The 19,151-nt window shown below is 40.2% G+C and overlaps 1 protein-coding gene across 1 annotated transcript in view; it reads right to left on the bottom strand.

Annotated features, from left to right (window-relative positions):
• LOC121863415 overlaps positions 1-19,151 on the bottom strand; it is a 100,702-nt gene continuing 81,551 nt past the window's right edge. Inside the window, exon 2 of the mRNA XM_042362070.1 lies at positions 1-7,358. Coding sequence (XP_042218004.1) covers positions 7,083-7,358 — 276 coding nt within the window. The 3' untranslated portion in view covers positions 1-7,082. The remainder of the gene's footprint in view (positions 7,359-19,151) is intronic.

Genomic DNA, 19,151 nt, shown 5'->3' with positions numbered 1-19,151 from the left:
TAATGTAAGTACAATTTTATTAATTTACATTTTATACATATATATCTTTCACTTGGAAGATCTAAACTAAATGGAAATACATACATGAATAACATGCTAACTTAAGGTTAAATTGTTGTCTATAGCAGACCAAACCAAATTTTCATATACATACTGTACTATACAGTATAGCACTGTACTACATTACCTAAACTCAAGTGAAATATATGTTTATACTGCTAAAGCTTGTTAATGCACACCCCTTAGTGAAGAATAAACAAGTTACCATTCTACAAACATTTCTCTTTTCTGTATTTTACGTATTTTGTTGACGTTTCAAATTTTTACTAATTTTTTAATTAACAAGATTTAGCTGCCATAGCAGATATACAAACAGTATTTAATGATAATGCATAAGATTACTTGAATTCTTTTCTTATCATACCATTTATACAACAAGACCATATGAATTACAGTCTTAGTTCCCTGTCTTTAGATCTTATAAGCAAGACACATACAGCAACCTTGTCAAAGGGGATGTGCAGTCAAATATTCAAAATAAATGAAAAATAGGATAATGCGAATCCCAAATTTCAAAAATATAAGCAAAGGGAAGTTAATTCCTATGTCATAACTGCACCAACAGGAATCTTATTCATTGCTTTTGTAATGGCAAATATCAATTTGTAAGTTCTCTTAAAATTATGTATAGGAATACAATTCCTAAAATGATAATAGATTTAAAGTAGGAATTTGAGTCTGCAGTTTGTCACAATTGTATGAAAGGATATATGAGTCCTCCAGGTGTCAAAATGATATTCACAGGACATAGAAACCCCATTAAAACATGTTTTTGGGTATACAACTCTCATACATGTAAGAAACATGAGGGATAAAAACCATATATGATATTTTGATGTAAACAAGAATATGAAGGCTGTAATAGGGACTATCACCAATCATAGGCCCTGTACATATGCCTGCAACATCTAGAGTACATAAACACACCTGTACATGACGACAGACTGCATGGGAACATGAACTCCTCACATGCATAAGACTATCAGCTATCACCAGCTTCATACAGGCTACCACAGCTATTGATATGCCAAACTCATCATATATCTAGTTTCTAAAACACAATAAAACTAATATAGAATTAGTTTTGTTATACAAACTTAGACCACTTCTTGAGGTTCTAGCAGTACCCTTATGTCTTCAGCTCAACCCAACAGTGGTACCAAGTTTTTTAAACAATATTCTTTTACTATATTCTAGTTTTATCTGGATATTTCTAATAATGTCTGTAGTTTCCTTGGTCCTGTGTGATCTCATATATGTACAGTCTTACATCTAGCACCAATTATTGTTACTCATTGGAAAAATTAAACATGCTGAAGGTATACCATTCATGTATTATATTGCCTATGTAAAAGCAAAGAAACTAGGTTGATTTTTAAGGAATAAGATTTTTTGGTATGACTACAAGCAAGCAGTTCCTTATTGCTGCAAATTAGCCTGCAACTATAAATTATCCACCCACAGGTAAAAGTAGGTGAATGTGGCATGATCATAAAATGGGTTCCATAACTTTGGTTTTTTCTATTGTAGAAAAAGTTAACAATCCTCAAGTCATAAGAGAAGTAACTCTTGTCACTTATATTTTAAAATAAATAACTTTAACTTAGGGTTTGTAAAACTCACATACAGAATGGAATACTGTACACACCTTGTACTTATTTAATATCCTGACCACTGTGGGCTGAGTCAAAGACTAAAATGTTCAACAAGTCATATACTGCACTTTATATATAATTGGTTCACTCCATCACAGATACATAAATAGTCAATGATGATTCACAATAGTTTCCATCATTGTACAGTATTTCACTTTGATCATATGATTATATTTTGTAATCATTAGACATGAATATGGATACTGTGTGCACTAGCTATTTAACATCATTTGTTTAGTTCATGCTACATATTATTAGGAGTTTATATATCCTAGTGCAAAGGAGCCTAAGGAGGAATTCCTTAACAAAGACTTATCCTTGTTGGAATAAAAGTAGATAATTGAAGTAAATAAAATAGTATGATAAAGAATAGAGAACAAATAAATTAAACGTTGGCAGCATTCGAATGAATATGGAATGATACGTGTTCATAAATTCTTGAAGGCAAAACAAAAAGTAATCCAAGAAACAAAAGTTAGAAATAAAAACCTCAACCATTAGCTTTGAGGTCATACAAGTAAAGTAAATTCAAATATTTTCTTGTGCATTGGTAACTTTAAAGATATTCCTGTTTCTCATGTTTTTTCTTATATCTAACTCATATCCACCACCACCCTACAACACATAAGGACTTTGACATTTCCTAGATGCTAAGAAAATTCTTAAAGCATTCCATTTAATTACACCCATTCTAAAGGTAGTCATGAAATGTTTTAAGTATTAATTCAAGATTCAAGTAGTGCAAACTTCATAAAGTTGAGCCAGTGTAATGTAATGCAAATACAACTTAGGCAGGTCTATAATTATAGACCTGCCTATGTTGTATTATCCCAAGGCTCCTACAAACATGATCCTTGTCACTTGAATACTCAATGCCAAACAACTAATGTACAATACAGTATTTTATACTGTAGAGGGATTTAAGATTTTTATGGGTCTCTTGCGGAAACAAACATTGGTTACAATTAGAAATATCAGTTTTTTAATTTAGAAACGATGAAAAATATTTTCAACTTTTAACTTACACATTTGTGCAACACTAAAGAATTTAACATTTCCCCATACAATACTTAATCATCTAGGGTCAGTTAAATTGAGTCTGCATAATGCACAAATGTATTGCTTCAGACTTATCACTTAATGGAATATGAGCAGAAATCATAATTCATCTACTATTTGTAGCCTATATTTTCAGAATGAATACCAATTGATGTACAGTTGCCCACAGATATAGTGTTCCGCCGCTCTGTGGAATGGCCACCGAGGGGTAGAACACCTGGGGGCAACTGCAGTACTGTACCAACTACCGGGTACTGTTAAGAAGAATTTCTACATATAGCCATACTGAATAGCCTTCATTCAAAACAAACAAGTAAAATATCTATAAGCATTTTGTAATTCTGAGATTTTCTCAAAATGAATGCAAATGGATATAGTGTATATACTACAACAGCATCCACTTGAAAATAATTCCCAGTACAAAACAAAGATTAAAAAAAAATACTGATAAGATATTACGAGGCTTTTTATTCGCTCTCTTGAAATTTGATACTGTACAGTACAGTACAGTATAGGTATGTTTATAAATTACACAGTGCCATAATGACTTTCTATGCTTCCATTTTTTTGCCAAATTCTGACAGATGCATGATGTCCACTTATTGTGGGATCTTTAGGTTAGTATTTTAGTGGTACTTAACTGTTTGTGATCTACCGGGTATATAATATTTTGATCATGTTACAATAAAGAATATGTCAACCGAAGTTTGGAGCCAAGTGGTTTCTGTCAAGTTGTTATACCATTAGTTTCTTCAAATATTTGTAAACTAACTAAAAGAAAATTATTTTATATTCTTAAATTTCATAATAAGAATGTTCAAATATTTTGCAATAGATAACTTTGTAAAGTAGATTTCCACTTGATAGATACTTTATTGTATTTAGTAACACAACTCTTATACTTGATAATGTGTTGCAGTTCTAAACAGATATTGTTGCTTTCTGTTAACCAATTGTTGGTTTTGCACATACTGTACTGTACTGGTAGTACTGTACTAACATCCAGCTGCTTTTGGTGTCATGGTTAGAAGTATATCAGGTTGTTGGGGTTTATGTGTTGTGGCTCTGTACAGTAAAGGTGAAGTTTGTTCTGAAAATGTGTACTGTTTTGAAATATGCTGAGATGGTGATGGCTACTATATGCTTTAATAATGTGTATTGTGAAGTTAATAGTTACTCAGTGCTATAATGTTGGGCACACTTTGTGATACTGGATGCCTTGTGTTGGGGTCTTTTCAGTAATAGTTTTGTTGTGATCCAACTCCTGACCTTCATGGATTTTCTAATCCAGTTCATATGTTATTGGTCCAACTTAAGATGAATGTAATAACATAATTGCCTTTATGGAATCACAGTGTACATATTATGAAAGTAAAATAATTTTGACTCTTTAAATGAAGTAACTCATGGACTGATGCACTTTGTAAATTTGATTTTAAAAAAATTAGTGAATATTGTTCTGCTGTGCTAGTGTACTGTTTTGCACCACAATATGCTGTGCTCATAGAGTGCAATGTGCTCAGGTGCTCTGAATGTACCTTGTGCTATTGTGTGCTGCTTTACAGTGCTGTCATTCTGCACATTATGATGCAGTGCTTTATGTGTCCTGTGCTTCTGTAGTAGACAATGTGCTGTAGTGCTGCAGAAGTGTATTAAATTGGTGCACAGTGTCGTGTTTGTATTATACGTCACTGTTTAATGCTGTGCACTGTGCTATGCTATTCTCTGGTGCTTCCCAGTGATTTGGTGCTTCCTAGTGACTTGGTGTTTCTCAGTGTAATATACAATACAGTATTGTCATACTGTACAATGTGCTGTTGTGCTGCACATTTTTATATTACTTTACTTTGCAATACCCTGTATGTTGTAGTGCTACCTACTCATACTTCTGTCCTGTGCAATGTGCTGTAGTGCCGCACACTTATACTACTGTTCTGTGCAATGTGCTATAGTGCTGCACACTCAGATTGCTGTAATGTGCAATGTGCTTGAGTACCTTGCATTTCATTGTGCTGTGGTGCTGTAGTGTTCTACACTGTTGTAGTATGCAATATGCTAGTGTGCTACACATTGTCATGTGCTGTAGTGCATCTCAGTGTGCTCTGCTGTATACTTTGTGGTGTAGTATGGTTCCACAAAGTTAGGTGCATTGTGCTGAGCTGTGATTCTATACAGCCTACTCTGGTGCTGGACAGTGTCCTCAGTTGTGATACTGAATAGAGCCTTTTGCTGTGCATAGTGTTTTGTTGAACACTGGTCTTACATAATGTGCTTTGTTGTGGTGTGCAGTGAAAGGGTGCTGTTCAGTGTTAACAAATCCTGTGAGGTGTAATATGCAGAAGTGCTGTGCCAGTAAGTTTGATGGTGCCACTTGTGGTGCTATTAAGTATTCTGTACTGTTTTGTGAGAGTGAAATACATCTGCTCAGTGTATTGTGCAACATGTTGTAATATTTTCTGTGTTTTGATGTTCTGTTGAATTGTGCATCTCACTGGCATGCATTGTTTGCTTTTGTAGTGTTATGCAACATGCTGCATTGAAAGATCTGTGCTATACTGTTGTGCTATTCAGAATAATGAGCTGATGTGATGTGTGTGATGGTTTTAAGTGGTACTGTGTGTTGAATTGTAGTAATGAATGTAATTCAGGTAATGCATAATTATGCATACAAGAAATTATGTGGTAACTGTTAACCCAACCAATGCACAGTATCATTGTAAAATTTAAACTACCATGTTAGAAATAAGCAAAATACAACTACAGTGGAATGCACCTGATATCACCTTGCTAAGTGCCACAGTTCTCTCATAAATTTCTGATAACCACTTGTCATATTGGCTATACTGAACATGTACAACCTTGACTTAACTTCTCACGCAACTTAGTGACACATTTTGCTTGTAGTAATCGTTTTTAAAGGTATTGGTTACTGATTAACTCAATGGTACACATAGCAAATGCCAGGCAGTTTAATTTGGTCATATGAAGTCCCAGGAAGATGTCTTGTGTTATGCTGTAGTCACAGGTACTACAAAGTCAAACAGCAAAGTTAGACTGCATATCCAGTCATCTGAGGACACACAGTGGTGTGGTCTTGATGTTCTATCCAAGAAAGTGGATCTACTAAGTGACATGATACTCACTCGTGATGTTTGGCAGTGTCACAAGTGACAGAAGTGCACTGTTTTGAGAAAGCAAACTTTTTTGAGTTGAATGGAAGTCAAACAGGTCTTCTACAGGCTTCACTGATAGTTATTTTGAACTGAAGTCATGAGAATCTTGAGAGCACCACATCACTTGACAACTCATAGATTGTGGATGAAATCAAGCATTTATACCAGCTGTCTGAACTGACTGAGACATGTGAAAAAGCCTTCTCACTATTAGACAAGTTTGTTGTCAGAACACTTTAAAGAACAGTATAGTACTGGAAAAGTTTTGTTAAGCTCAAAAAGATAAAGATTGAACTTGTGAAGAAAGAACTAAAGATAAGCATTACATACCAGACAACTTATAAATCTATACAGTATATGTATTGTAATATGCCGGCCATATAAATTTCTTCACTCCTTACAGGATTATTTTCTTTGAGTACTGGTACATAACACTGCACAACCTCAGCAAATTTTGAAACCAAGTTTGTTTAATGTCCAATTTTTATGCTGCATGGAGACTGTGATATTAACTGAATTCCACTGTACAGTATTTAAAATAAATATTTCCAAAACCTAAAAAGAAATAGACATTAAAGAGATTTTTCCCACCGGTGAACTTTTTTCCTAGTGGCAGAGCACCATATTTGTCCCACCAGTCTTGGTCCGTTATTTTCCTTAACACTATTATAAAAGTCTTTCAGACTAAACCAACTTCAGTGTGGTGGTATGCAGCTGACCCTCCTTTCTCCAGTTGTTGTTCTTAAGCTGGGTACTTTTTCCAGCTATACAGTAAGGTGGGTCATCCAGTACCAACAAACAATAAGGATGAATTAAGGTTCTCAAAACAAAGGGGGATAAAAATCAGTATCTTTAAAACATGAAATAGTGTAATATGGGTGCCTTCAAGGTTTAAAGGCATATAATATTCTAAGATAACCGTCTCATAATTTAATTTTACTTTACTAATGTCTATCAGGATCATTCTGCTGCCTCCAGCACCATCACCTGCCCTACTAGTTTCACGGTGAATCATATGATCTGCTCTATTGGTTTTAGTAAGAATTGACTTATCATTTAAATTGCTCAACTTTTAAACTCAACCTCATCTCCCTCTTAAATAATTCTTGTAGTCCTGCTAAAGTAGGATCTTCTTTCAGTTGAGGTCCTTTGGGTCAACCTTCCAGGTTGGCTGGTGCTGAGAGGAGCGTGGCTGGGAGCAGAGTGGGGATGTTGGGGCGGTGCGGGACGTAGCGGGTGGAGTTATTGTGATGGGTAGCATGTTTAGCGTGGTTGCTGATGAAGGTGCTGTTGTCACACCAGCATAGTTGATGCATCCACTGTCGCTCTCTGAACGCTTCAGCTCCCGGATAATCTGGTCATGTTCGTCCAGCAGTCTCTCCAGCTCTGTAAGTCTTGCTGCTGCCTCAGTCTGTCAAAGAAGAGACATTGTTATAACATGAAGCTTAGCAATCGGACAAATTGTATCAAAATGAAGATTTCCACTGGAAATCTTAAGTACTGTATTGCACCCAAGTACAGTGTATTTTGGAAAGTTTGCAGGTCCTACAAATACCTTTATCTACATATGAATAAGAACTGTAGATCAATTTTGGACCTCATGGCAATAAAGGCTTATGTAAATTTTTGGCAATTTTGAGATAATCATATCAGCAAGTTCTGTTGAGTGGTGTCTTTTATTGGTGTAAGTATCACTATAGTATCAGCAATAGCTGCAATGTGGGAGTATGTCCTAGTCAGCATCAAGTAACAATGACATTATTATTATGGTTGCAAGTAAATACGGTACTGTAATGGGAACTGCAAAATGGACAAAATGGTTCCCTAACTACCAACATTATGCAAATAAATTGTTATGTTCCCATATTTAGCCTAATTTTGCTGGTGATAGAAACTTTATTGTGTAAAATAGAAATTTTTTTTTCATTGGTTCTCACCCACAAGTTAAAAAAGGGGTATTTTAATAAACTGTACTGTATGTTTTCATATGTGCGTGTCTGTGTTAGTCTCATGGTAAGGCTGCAGAGATTAGGCCAAAATCATAATTCCATCAGTAGGAGATTCATATTATCAAAACTTAGTATAAGTTCAGTGCTCATTAGGGTGTGTGACGGAGTCTAGTTTTAGGAATCATGTCAAATATAATTATGAAGGATCTTGTATCCCTTGTGTGCCCTGAAAAAGTCTTTTGAATTAAAAAAGAAATACATCAAATTTTGTTGCTGTGTCTGAAGGGGCAAGGATTTGTATCAATTAGAATTGGACTACAGTACTTACATTTGTTAATCATATTTGATACAGAATCAAGTTGAAGGAGTTAGTACCCGTATACGTAGTGTTTGAACCAGTAAATAATAAAACCACAATAGTTACCATAAAAACCAAATATACTGTAAGTAATCATTCTAGATGAAAAGAACAGGTGGGTGGATGGTGGATATGGATCAGTACTGTAGGTGAATGTGGGCTGAAGGGCGAGTGGTGAGCGTTGGTAGGAGATTGGGTGTTGATAGAAGGGTGAATATGGGTGGGTGGTGAGTGTGGGTGAAGGGTGAGTGTGGGTAAAGGGTGAGTTAGGGTGAAGGGTGAGTGTTGGTGGAGGGTGAGTAGTGAGTGTGGGTGGGTGGTGAGTGTGGGTGGGTGGTGAGTGTGGGTGAAGGGTGAGTGTTGGTGGAGGGTGAGTAGTGAGTGTGGGTGGGTGGTGAGTGTGGGTGAAGGGTGAGTGTGGGTGGGTGGTGAGTTTCAGCAGGAGGGTGAGTGTGGGTGGGTGGTGTAATGGGTCAGTTGGTGGTGTTGGATGCTGGCCATTGATTACATTAGGTGTTTCTGGTTCATAAAGATACATTATATATTTGTTTATTTTCTTCCCCTGTGTTAACCTCAATTATGCTTTCATTGTATTTATTTTCATCTTCAACTCAATATACTGTACATGCAACACTCTTAGTCATAAATAATGCAAAGGAAAGAGTTTTTGTGCATAACGTATTTGCATTTTCGACACAAAACTGCACGTTATACTTTCACTGTATGCTTCTACGGATATGTAGCAGATCAAAGTAAAAGTGTATGGTACTGTACCCATAAATTTGTGCTTGAAAGCATTTTATGCCTGAGAATTGTCTCATGAGAATATCAAATTACAGTAAAAAACCTAGCAGTCCCACAAAGACCATTTCTGCCATTCACCTTCAATTCACCTGCGTTTTCTTTCATTCTCAACTGTTATGATATTATCATCCAGTGCAAGAAGAAAAAGGAGAACAACGGGGATATTGCCAGCACAGTAAAACAATAGCTACTATACGCACCCTACTTTTTTTAACTACAGTCCAGTACAGTACTCAAAACAGTATTTGCTTCAGTGCCATAAAAGTAATTTATACTATTTTGTAGTTTTGCCATATATATATTCAGTAATACCCCGCTTTACGCGGTTCTCGTTTACTCGTTTCTACATTTACGCGGTACCCCACCAGAACCGGAATTCTTGCTTTACGCGGTGCATCTACTCATATACGCGGAGAGCGGCTGGCGGTCTTCTCACACCGCGCCATTTTTGGATTCAAACCTCCCGCCATCTCTCCCACCATTCCGCCATGTTGGGTAAGTGGTGCGAGTAGGTTGCGCAGTGTATGTCTTTGTTGCGTTATCGGTGACGTCATATTACGTATCGGACTGTGAATAGGCCACACATTCTTACCTCCCTACCCGCTAGCTGTGATTGGTTTAATGTAATATGACGTGCCCTGCCGCGGGAGGGATGAAGCCTCTTGACCTAGCTGTATCAGTTACATCCCTCCCGGCCACACCGTGTATACCGGCATCTATTGTTCCATAAGAATGGCTGCCACCGGACCACCACCACCACAGAAAAACCTTGCATTACCTGGACCCAGCAGCCCTAAGCCAAAGAAGATACGACGTGCCCTAAGCTACGATGTGAAGTACAAGATCATCCAAGAGTTGGAGAAAGGAACAAGACAGGTTGATCTCGCGCGCCAGCATGGTGTGAACGAATCTACGATCCGGATGATAAAGAAGGATGCAGCCAAGATAAAAGAACACATGAACATCACAAAGTCTGCAGGTGCTTCAATGATCAAGTATTGCCAGAACAAGGTGCTTCTCAAGACAGAGAATTTACTTGTGAGCTACTTGATTTGTCAGGCAAAACGGAACATGGCGGTTGACACGCGGTCAGTTCAGGAGTACGCACGTGAACTGTACGCAGCAGTGTCACGTAAGATGGGAATTGCAGAGCCCAAACCCTTCAATGCTTCCTCTGGGTGGCTGCACAGGTTTAAAAAGAGGAACAAGATCACCAACATTAACATTGGTGGTGAAGAAGCAAGTGCTGACCGTGTTGCGGCTAGGGATTTTCCTCCGTTCTTACGTGAGATTATGGAGGAAGGACAGTACACCGACGACCAGGTGTTCAACATGGACGAATCCGGTCTATTTTGGAAAAAGCTACCTTCCAAGACCTTCGTTGTCCAGTCTGCCAGCAAGTGTCGGGGCCGGAAGTTGCAGAAGGAGCGGATCACCGTCCTCTTTATCACCAATGCCTCCAGTTCCTGTAAACTCAAATTATCGGTGATCCACACAGCCAGCAAGCCACACGCCTACAAGAACATGGACATGAGCAAGATTAATGTCCACTGGCTAACCTCCAAGAAGGCGTGGATGTTCACTGGTCTGTCCCTCTCCTGGTTTGATGACTGCTTCGTTCCCGACGTGAAGAAATTCTGTGAGCAACAGAATGTTCCATTCAAGATTTTGTTGCTCCTGGACAACGCATCAGGACACTCGCCCCTACCGTTGGATCGTCACCCCAACGTAAAAGTGGTCTTCCTTCCTTCCAACACTACGTCATTAATCCAGCCAATGGACCAAGAATTAATCTGCAATGTGAAAGCTGCATTCTCTGCAAAGAAGTTTAAACTCCTGAACGACTATACCAACACCAAGGATGTGTTGCATAACCCGGGTGACACTGATAGCAAGAGCGACGAGGACGAGGAGCAACAATTGGCAGAGCTAGATGTTCTTGTGAAACACTTTTGGAGGAAATTTAACGTCAAGAAAGCTGTGGACTTCTTGGTGGCGGCATGGGATCAGCTGTCTGTAGTAACGGTTCGTCACGCATGGAGACATGTGTTGCAAGGTATCCCAGGTGGGAGGCAGAGTCAACCTGTGACTGGTGAGGTTCAGTCTGTTGCAGTTGCAGTGGACCTTGCCAGAGAAGCTGCGCAGAGTTTTACAGCTGCAGGCTTCTCCGAAACCACCAATGAAGACATACTGGAGGTGGTCAGGGATCCTGAGGTGACTGCCGACTAGATGTGAGAAGACGATCATGTCAGTGAAGAGGCAGGTGGTGCGTCATCCCGAGAAGAACACAAGTTATTGCATGGTAATGTAAGGGGTGCCATCGAGTGTGTAGAGAAACTGAAGCTCATCCTTTCCGACAACCCTGACGATAACCGGTATGAAGTCTTCACTACCCAGCTGTTGCAGACTATGGAGCCCTACATCAAGGTGTATCACGACAACATCAACACTACCCGTCAACAAAGCATTACCGAGTTCTTCGCCCTCAACCCAAGTGACAGAGACAGTGATGGTGACTTTCAGGGATTTGTCAGGGAGGCCCTGACAAGTGTGGATGACAGTGATGGTGACTCACCTGAGGGCCAGTAGCCTGCCCTCTGCCTCGGAACCAGCCTCCATTCCCGTACGCCAACCCATCTCTTCTACTAACATAAGTGTTAAGCCTAGCCTTCATTTTTCCAAACATAACCTAACCTTATGTAAGTGTTAAACCTTGATTTTTTAAAACATAACCTAACCTTACGTAAATGTTAAACCTTGATTTTTTCTAACCTAACCTACCCTGACGTAAGTGTTAAACCTTAATTTTTATTTTACCTGGTACAGTATATTATTCTCTTATTGATATTTCTTTTCTATATTATGTGTGTGTGTGCATACCATCATAAAGTTAAGATGTTATTTTTACTAAAACGTACGTATTGTGTCGGGAAAAAGTGGAGTTTGGGGGGTCGGCCCAGTCTCTATTTCAATTAATCCCATATGTTCTGTTGTTCCATTTACGCGTTTCCCGCTGGGCCTCCGCTGGTTCAATTGACTAATTACATTTTCTGACTATTCTTGGCATCATCAACCGTTCAGCTGTTTCATTTGTAGGGAGCTCCGCGCTCCGTGAAAGATCCATTGTTTCCTAACGGAAAGAATTTCACTATGTTGGCACAATAAGGGAAATGTTACGATATTAAACTAAGGAAATAGCCTACCTGAAGAGTGACCCAGGCCACTATGGCCGAGTCAACCGACATGTTGCTGGTGTGGTTGAGAGATGAATTGCCTTGCCAGCTTTCAGCTATATGTTTTTATTTTCTCTTAGTATTGTTACTGAATGCTACTACCACATAAAATCTGCAGTTTTTTATGAGTGGACTATCATGATTGGCACATTAGTAAACGAAAGTAAGGTTTTACTAATGAGATTTACTATATTCGGAGACCGACTAATAAAAAGCGAGATATATTGAGAGGAAGGAAATTCAGGTCATCTAATAATTCTTCCTCGGTTTGATAAAGAATTAATTTGAACCGAAGAAAAAGAAGAAATAACTTCCCAGTAAATAAAAGGAACGAATCTGTGTACGATAACAGGTGTAAAAAGATGAGAAAGGGAATATAAAATATATATTTTTTTAAATCGCTGGTTTTATTTAGAGTGGAAATTAATAACGAACTTAGTTATGGAAGTGGAATTATTTTGTGTGAGGAAAGAAGTTTGAGACGAGAGGTGGCCAGTGAACAGCGGGGTGATGGGCAGTGAGCTGCTGTCAAGGGTGACTAAGAGGTCTCAGAGTGACGGCATCAACAAAGGGAAGCCACAAGGGAGAGGGTCAGGTGGGAGGAGGGGAGACTTTCAAAGGAGGGGGCGACGAGGGGAAAAAGACTCACAGAGGAGCAATGGGGAAGAAAGACTTAGAGAGGGACGATGGAGAGAACAAAGTTTGAGAAAGTTAACAAACAGGAGCAACAATGGGGAGGAAGACTCACAGAAACAACGAAGAGGGAAAAGATTCACAGGAAGGTAGCAAGGTGAGGAAAGTGTCCAAGAAGAACAAGGTGAAAAAATCAAGGGAGTGAACGAAATGAGAGACACGCAGAGGCAAAGTGCAAGGTGGAAATTCACAGAGCGGAGGTGAGAGAGGGATCAGTTACATAGATAAAGAAACTATATCAAAGCATGTGCCGTTGATGGAGATGGAAAATAGAGAGAGAGGCCCACACTAAATTTACGAGAAAAGGCCAAGACCTCTGTAATATGGGTAGGAGATAGAGTCCTACATATGGGCGGATGTGTCACGGTCGATGGGAGGGACAAGAGGGAAAGCCCTGAGGGCCTCGTCATACCCTTTGCTCCCACAACGGTCAGACAGCATTTGAATAAGTCGTTACCCACCTCCACTACAGCTAAACTTGGCACACCACACGCACCTTTAACTCCTCACGCCGTCATGAGCACTAGACCCCGACATTGTTAGACTTTGTCAATGGAGGTCGACTACGCCCACTCAATCATGCCAAGTTGCTGCCGTAGCCTTGGGATCATATTTTCTGCCAGACGTGCATTCAGTAGAGTGTAGTCATGTAGTGTACATTTGAGTGCCTTCTGGCTTCGTTATAGAATAGAAACATTAATCTACAACTTAAGTTTAATTTAGTCTGCGTTACAGCTTCAAATAGCATACACATTTCCTTTAATTAAGAATACTAATATCCAGATCACTCATGCATATTGCACGTTCGATAAAATGTAGGGTGTTGGTGTTAGAGTTGGAGCGTAAAAGAAACTTGAGCGAAAATAGTGTTTAGTTGGGTGGGCAAGTGCACGGGGGAACATAACTCATCTTTAATACAGCCCGCCCCGCTCGTGTCACCTTAGCCAGTCTCCTCCACCGATTTAAATGATTTCCGATATTATAATATGACGTAAATAGCTGCGGAGTAAGCTTTCTCGACACCTGATTTTTGCATACGATTTTTATTCATCTAAATTATTACAGTAGAGGAGTGTTTTATATAGAAAACGAGAATGAACGCTGAGATGTCGATGCTACTACCTTGGACGATCATTCCATCTACGATTTTGAGTAAAATATAGGAAAAAAAGTTTTTAACATCATGAAATTTTCGCATTACTTTCAATATTATAGTGTGTGGTCAAAATGAAATCTGTCATCAGTGAAGTAAGATAAATAAATTTCGGTAGGGTTAGGCCAGTGTGACACTGCCGATAACAATTTCTATGGCACTCGGAGTGATTGTATATTAGCACTGGACCCATGAGGGATGACCCTAAATGGTTCTCGGGGAAATCAGTTAGTCATAACTAATTGAATTATCCAGTATAGATATGTCTAATGAAATATCTGGACATAGATTAATTTGCACAGCATGTACTAGGATAAGAAGTCTCTCTTTCTCTCTCTCTCACGCAGACTCCATTTAGGAAATAAAATTCCAATCCAATAAAATATAATACGGCAACAGGAGTAAAAAAAAACAAACTTATGCGGTGTTATTTCATCCAATGTTTTTCTTATTGTATTTTGTGCTCGTACTGTCACCCAGGTACACTACACTCACTATGTGTCCATTGCCGATTTTTTTTTTAATTGGGTGACTACACACCCCCCTTCTGGTATGAATTCCCAGAACAATTTCAGAACCATTAACCTCCATAATTCAACAAAACGCATTTCTGGAGCGTTATCAAGTTTGTTTTAAACCTTAGATTTTATTTTGTATTCAGTAAGATGCTGGGCATTTACAGTATGTGTGCAGGTTGTGTCGTCGCCATGGATGATAGACTCGCCGAGGGTAGCGTCTTCTGTTCAACCCAAACTCCCGAGTCCGCTGGTGTAGATTCTCTGTACAATAGTGCAAATGACGTTATCAAGTGAAGCACCGAAAACGTAATACATCAAAATTTGCTGATAAAAGCACAGGGCCTGTGTTGCTCTGCTAATTCAGCTGAGGAACGAGTGTTGGCAACGCGAAGGTTTCATCAGCAGGAGGATTTATATGGTAATTATTCAGATAATTTCTTACTCCACAATATGAAAGTTGATGTAGCAAGTGCAGTATGGCAGTATAGTATCATACTCAAGTGAGAACAGTATATAAGATATTCACTTTTTTGAGTCTCATGATAACATTGAGGCAGGCAAGTCGATTTAAAGTTGATTTATCACGAAGGTGTAGCGTTTGTTTTTACAACAGAATGTTACACTACGCAAGGCACGAGTGTATGGTACGCGCACACACAAAAACTATGCCCACCTGGGTCCGATGTGTTTGAAAATGAACAATGTACAGCAGCAGTGAGATTGCAATTTCAGCCCCGATTCGGTTAGACGTTACCTGTAGAGCAATTTTGTGTGTGTGTGTGGGGGAGGGGGTGAAAACTCCGTAACCACTCATTTGCGACGGAAATGAAGGTCAAATGCGTATGAATCAGACCAAATACCATGAGAACACTATAAATTTATAGTCGAACAGGAGTTGGGGCTGAAACTGCAAATTTACCACTGCAGTTTCGGTTCGGTTGTTAAGGATTCACAAATAGAGATTAGAATTGTTCGTCCAATGTGTCATATTGGATCAACGAGAAAGAGGGCAGATAGTTTTTATTTGGCGTACATGATGTGCTGGTTTTAAGTAGTGCTCTATGTAACATTAATATTGGGAGTGACTACGTGGTTGTGACGGTGTATATGCTTGGGTTTAGTTAAGTGAGACTTGCTATTGGATCGATTTGTTTACCGATTAGTAGACTGAATAGCCGTATGACTGATTGGTTAACTGGCAGGATGTCAGCTTGTCCGAACGACAGGCTAGATGGCTGGACGTGCTAACATTTGTGTGCATGCTGGCGTGGGCAGCAACAGTGACAAATGACCCAGCCTATACACTTCCACCGGATAAGCCCCAACACGAATGGATTTCGACGTATTTTTCTTTTCCGTGTTTTGTCCTGGCACAACAACAACCTTCATATTTTAAATCTCACGCATTTAATTGTCTGCATTCATATATTTCATATGATTTGGTGCGTACTCAAGGTGGGCGGGCGGGTCGTGTTGCGTCTCTGTAACAAAGCGTGTTCGGCATCCGGGCCTTCGATGTAGAGCGGCAGAAATTGGACAGTGATTACATAAGTTCGTCAAGATCGTCTTAGTGAGGTGAAAGTGTAAATCGATGTCGGACTTTTCATGCTAGACACGATTGTATTTTTGAAAACTCAATTTCCACCGAGTTGGAGGTACAGCCAGGGTCACAGGCCTATAACCACACAATCACTGCCACATGACAAAGCTTTTATTTTATTTTATTTTTTAGGGTGTTGTGGTCACGGCTGTGATAAAGGCCAACCAGGGAGTGTAGTACTGTGCCTTCAGTTAAATCAGTTCATAGTTGTCATCAGTGAATGCAGAAGAGACTATAATAACTTAAAGTGAATACATATTGGCAATCGAGCTGGTAAGGACAACTGCCAGCCTATTCGTGTCATAGGTGCCACAGAGACTTTAAATTTTATTTTGTTTGTGTGCTTGCTCAAGGACTGAATCTGTGTTTATAATACACCACTCACAGGGAGATACAGTGTACACAGTGATAGTTCATAGTGTCATCAGTGACCGCTGAAGTTGTAAATAACTTAAAGTGAGCGCTCACTAGCAAGCAAGCTGGAAAGGCACCGTGCCAGCTGAAACCAAGTCGTGTCATAGGTGCCACAGAGACTTTAAATTTTATTTTATGTTGATTGTGTGCTTGCTCAAGGACTGAAACTGTGCCTACAATACACCATTCACAGGGAGATACAGTGTACGCAGTCGCAGACGACAACTCCATAGGCAACAGAGAGTAGCTAAGTACTTTTTTCTCTCTTTATTTTCTTTGAAATAGGTGTAGATCTATACACAGTCTGCACCCCCCCCCCCCCACAACAACAACAACCATGAGTTTGGTATGTGATTACTGCAGGGAGACGTCGAATATGGAGGATGCAGGCCTAACTAATGCAACGTTTAGGAAGTTACTAACTGCCGTAAAGCTTGATGGCTGTTGCTGGTATTGCCCTGGCTGCATAGTCAAGGTGAATGAAGCGATTGCAATCCATAAGGGAACGAGTTCTCTAGGGACGAAAATAGATGAAGCAGGAGCCCTGCTGGTTGACAAACTGGAGCAAGTTGAGAAAGAGATCCTTGCTAAGACTGAGGAAGTAGCTAATAGAATGGAGGTGGTTGCTAAGAGGAGCTATGCTGACGTATTAGGAGGGCCACGGGTGGGGGGGGCGGAGAGTAATGCAGAATCAGTACAGGTTCTACAGCAGATTGGGACTCTGAAAAAGTGTGTCGAAGAAATGAAAATTAACGGACCTACTGTTAGGGGAGAGGAGGAACACCAGGAACGGCTCCAGCGCAGGAACAATGTAATAGTTTTTGGAGTCCCAGAGAGCCAGGCAGAGGGAACTGTGAGTAAGGAAACACACGACAAGGTGCTGTTTCAAAATATTTGCACAGAGGTTCTGAAGATTCCAGCAACCCCTCAGGATGTGAGGAGACTGGGACAAAAGCAGGGGGTTAAGCCTCGCCCCCTCAGGATCACACTAGGGAGTGAGGAGGAAAAATGGCAAGTTATCCGGCAGGCAAAAAACTTAGCAAGGAGCGAGGCATTTCGAGATGTATTTATTCACCCAGACCGCACGGTAATGCAGAGGGAACAGCACAAGAAGCTCCTGCTGGACTTGAAGCAGAAGAGGGAGGAGTCGAGAAGGAACGGGGACAGGTGCACATGGGTTATACTCAGGGGGAGGGTAGTGGAAACAAGTGTGCCGACACAGGGCCAGGGGGCAGCAGTGCACCCTCCACCCACTCAACCCCCCACCCGGGAGGCGGCACCGGCTCAGCCTACCGGACAGGAGGGAACGAGCGCCGTGTAAACAATGAAATTTTTAACCACACCCTGCAAAATACAGTGTACTTAGCAAATGCTGCAGCTTCTGAGAATGTGGGTGGAGCGGGTTTATTACTAAGAGCAGAGACGTTACCGAGAACAAATTCTGGCTTGAATGTCATGTACACTAATACCGACACGTTCCTTGATAAGAGGGAGGAGTTTGAAACACTACTAAGAGTACACCAACCAGATATTGTAGGAGTTGTAGAACTGTTGTACAAGAACAGGAGAATCGACCCAGAGGAATGTGAGTTCAGTATTGCTGGATATGACTCATTTACGAACCTAACTCAAGAATCCTGCAGGAGGGGTGTGGTTATCTACGCTAGGCAAGACCTTAGAGCCAGCCAGGCGAGGGTACAGGGAGAGGATGTCTTTGAAGAGTCCAAGTGGTGTAAAATTAAATTAAAGGGAGGGGACTTACTTATCGTCGGGTGTATCTACAGATCCCCGAACTGTGGCCCACTAAATCAAAGGAACTTAAGAACCTTAATAAACAATGCGGCGATGCTCAACCCCAGCCACCTCCTTATCATGGGGGACTTTAACTATGGCGACATCGACTGGAGAAACGAGTCAACCCCGAATGACTTGAATAATCCTGCTACTCTTTTTGTAGAAACTCTGAGAGATAATTTTCTGTTCCAACATGTGAGAGACCCGACACATTACAGAGGGGAACAAACACCCAAGCCACTTGACCTCATCATAACAAACGAGGAGGGTATGGTGGCCAAACTGGAACACCTTGCCCCAGTTGGCACCAGTCACCATACAGTGTTGTCATTCAGATTTAACTGTTACCTAGTTCAAGATAAGGCCAGGCCAAGGTGCAAATATTACAAGGGAAATTACAATGGGATGAGGGAAGAGATGAGGGGTATCAACTGGCCTGACTTATTAAGGTACAAGAACGCAGACACTACGCTGAATATCATAACTAGTAAAATGACCCATTTGATCGATAAATATATACCCAAGACCAAACCCAGTGCTTCTAGGAATACGAGGGGATCCCTACACATGAACCATGCGGCGGTCGACAAAATTAAGAAGAAAACCCAGAAATTCAAGACGTGGGTTGGGTCAAACGATGAGCAAGACAGGAGGATGTATGCAAGAGCCAGAAACCAAGCAAAGATAG

The sequence above is a fragment of the Homarus americanus genome, unplaced genomic scaffold, assembly GCF_018991925.1.
Source record: "Homarus americanus isolate GMGI-L3 unplaced genomic scaffold, GMGI_Hamer_2.0 scaffold19518, whole genome shotgun sequence".
Lineage (NCBI taxonomy): Eukaryota > Metazoa > Arthropoda > Malacostraca > Decapoda > Nephropidae > Homarus > Homarus americanus.
Note: the sequence above shows the minus strand (reverse complement) of the source record. Positions and strands in the feature narration are given on the sequence as shown.